Source organism: Fusarium pseudograminearum (genome assembly GCF_000303195.2).
Source record: "Fusarium pseudograminearum CS3096 unplaced genomic scaffold Unplaced100, whole genome shotgun sequence".
Classification (NCBI taxonomy): domain Eukaryota; kingdom Fungi; phylum Ascomycota; class Sordariomycetes; order Hypocreales; family Nectriaceae; genus Fusarium; species Fusarium pseudograminearum.
Window position 1 is genome coordinate 3,774 of NW_017607674.1, and position 1,741 is coordinate 5,514.

General features: G+C 23.8%; 1 protein-coding gene across 1 annotated transcript, besides 5 other annotated features; it reads left to right on the forward strand.

Annotated features, from left to right (window-relative positions):
- The first annotated feature begins 139 nt into the window (after positions 1-139).
- Positions 140-160: a repeat region.
- Positions 161-404: 244 nt separating this feature from the next.
- Positions 405-1,239, forward strand: FPSE_11122 (uncharacterized protein; the record flags this gene model as incomplete). The annotated part of the gene is made up of 9 exons (XM_009264239.1): positions 405-416; positions 458-474; positions 655-671; positions 818-833; positions 866-874; position 924; positions 1,017-1,031; positions 1,136-1,154; positions 1,229-1,239. The coding sequence occupies 9 exons, from the start codon at positions 405-407 to the stop codon at positions 1,237-1,239; spliced, it is 117 nt and encodes a 38-aa protein (XP_009262514.1).
- Positions 435-456: a repeat region.
- Positions 894-1,022: a repeat region.
- Positions 1,093-1,257: a repeat region.
- A 240-nt stretch (positions 1,258-1,497) lies between these two features.
- Positions 1,498-1,675: a mobile genetic element.
- The last annotated feature ends 66 nt before the right edge of the window (positions 1,676-1,741 follow it).

Below are 1,741 nucleotides of genomic sequence, written 5' to 3' on the forward strand. Positions count from 1 at the left end.
CAGTAGTATAATAAAAGTATATATAAGAAAGAGGATTACTGTAGACGGTGGCTAGAGTGTTATAGTAAATTAGTCTACTACTCTTTAAGTAAAAGAGTTAGAATAATTTCTTTTTTTCTTTTTTTTTTCCCCTTAAAGGATTAATTAATAAATAATATTACCGGTATTAGTTCTTAGAGAGGTCTTGCGACTAATAGTATGATTTTTACTGAAAATAACTGTTATTTAGGGGATTAGTGGTTTTAAGAGGTAGTTTGCTTGTGTTAAGATGACCTGACTACCTGGTTCTGTAGCTGATTTTGCATTTCTATAGCTCTTGCTCTTTGCCCTGCTTACGAAAGCCTCTTACGTCTTTTCATTTTTCGTTATTATTCCTTATTATATTATTCCTGTGAGTATAGTAAATGTCTAATAGGGTAAATAGGTATAATAGCTATATATATATAATATTAAAAAGAAAGTAATAAAGGAAAAGTAAATATAGAGGTAGGAAATATAATATCTTTTAAATTCTATTATTATAACTTTATACTTTTTACTGCTAAGGTAAGCTATTATATCCCTTATTAAAAATTAATTCTACCTCCTATAAGGTGCAGTAAACTAAATTAACTATATAATAATTGATTTTGCACTATAGCATTAGGCATATAGGTACCTAATTGAGTTAGGTAAGACTAGGAGTTTATGCTATAGTCTAAAAGTTCTAAGTGCTAAATTACCTCTGGATTTAATGTTCTTAATATGCTAGGCAATATAAGCCCTATGCTAGACTGAACTTGGCAATATGCCTAGCTTATTGCCTAGCTTATAATAGTTAGGTTTCTAAATAGGTAAACTAATTTATATTAGTTTATATTTATAGAGTTATAAGGTATATAATTAAGTAGTAGTAAAATATTATATTTCTTAATAATAAATAGAGTAAGTAAAATATATTTAAATAAAGATATCTTATTAAAAGGTAATAAGCTTAATATATTAATTAATATTAAATAAATATATATATACTATAGATATTTCTAAAGGGAGTAATTATATTTTAAGTTATTATTAGTTTTAAAGTAATATAGTCTTAAAGTGCTATTAGTCTTATAAATATTAATCTCTTATTAATTAAATATAATAATAATAGAAATATAAATATATAAAAAGTAAGTATAAGGTATATATAATATAACTACTTAAGTTATAATACTTATTTTTTTATTAATACTTATTATATTAGTAATTATTTAATTAGATAATCTATTAATAGAGAATATTAAAGTAAGGGGGTATTATACCTTTTTAATTATTTATATTAGCTATATTATAACCCAGCGGTTACTTTACATATGCCCTATAAATTTCCTCCTACTAGCACTAAGCTTACCTATACCTAAGTAAGCCTTATGCAAGCTTACTTATGTATATATAAGACTTACCCTATAGCTTACTCCCTATATTATAAGCCTTTCACTAAGGCTTACCTCTATATAAGTAAATCCCTAAGTATATATATATATTTCTATAGCATTAAATAGAACTTAGCTTACTAGCTATTAATAAGACTTCTTTACCTAAATATACTTAACTTACTTTATTTACTATTAAGAGATATAATATTTTATAACTGCTTAGTGATAATGCTTTATATATTTGCTAATATAAACCTAATATAGACTAATTTATCTCTTAGAAACTATACCTATTATATATTAATAGCTCTTATTTAGATTATATTATATCTATATTAAGT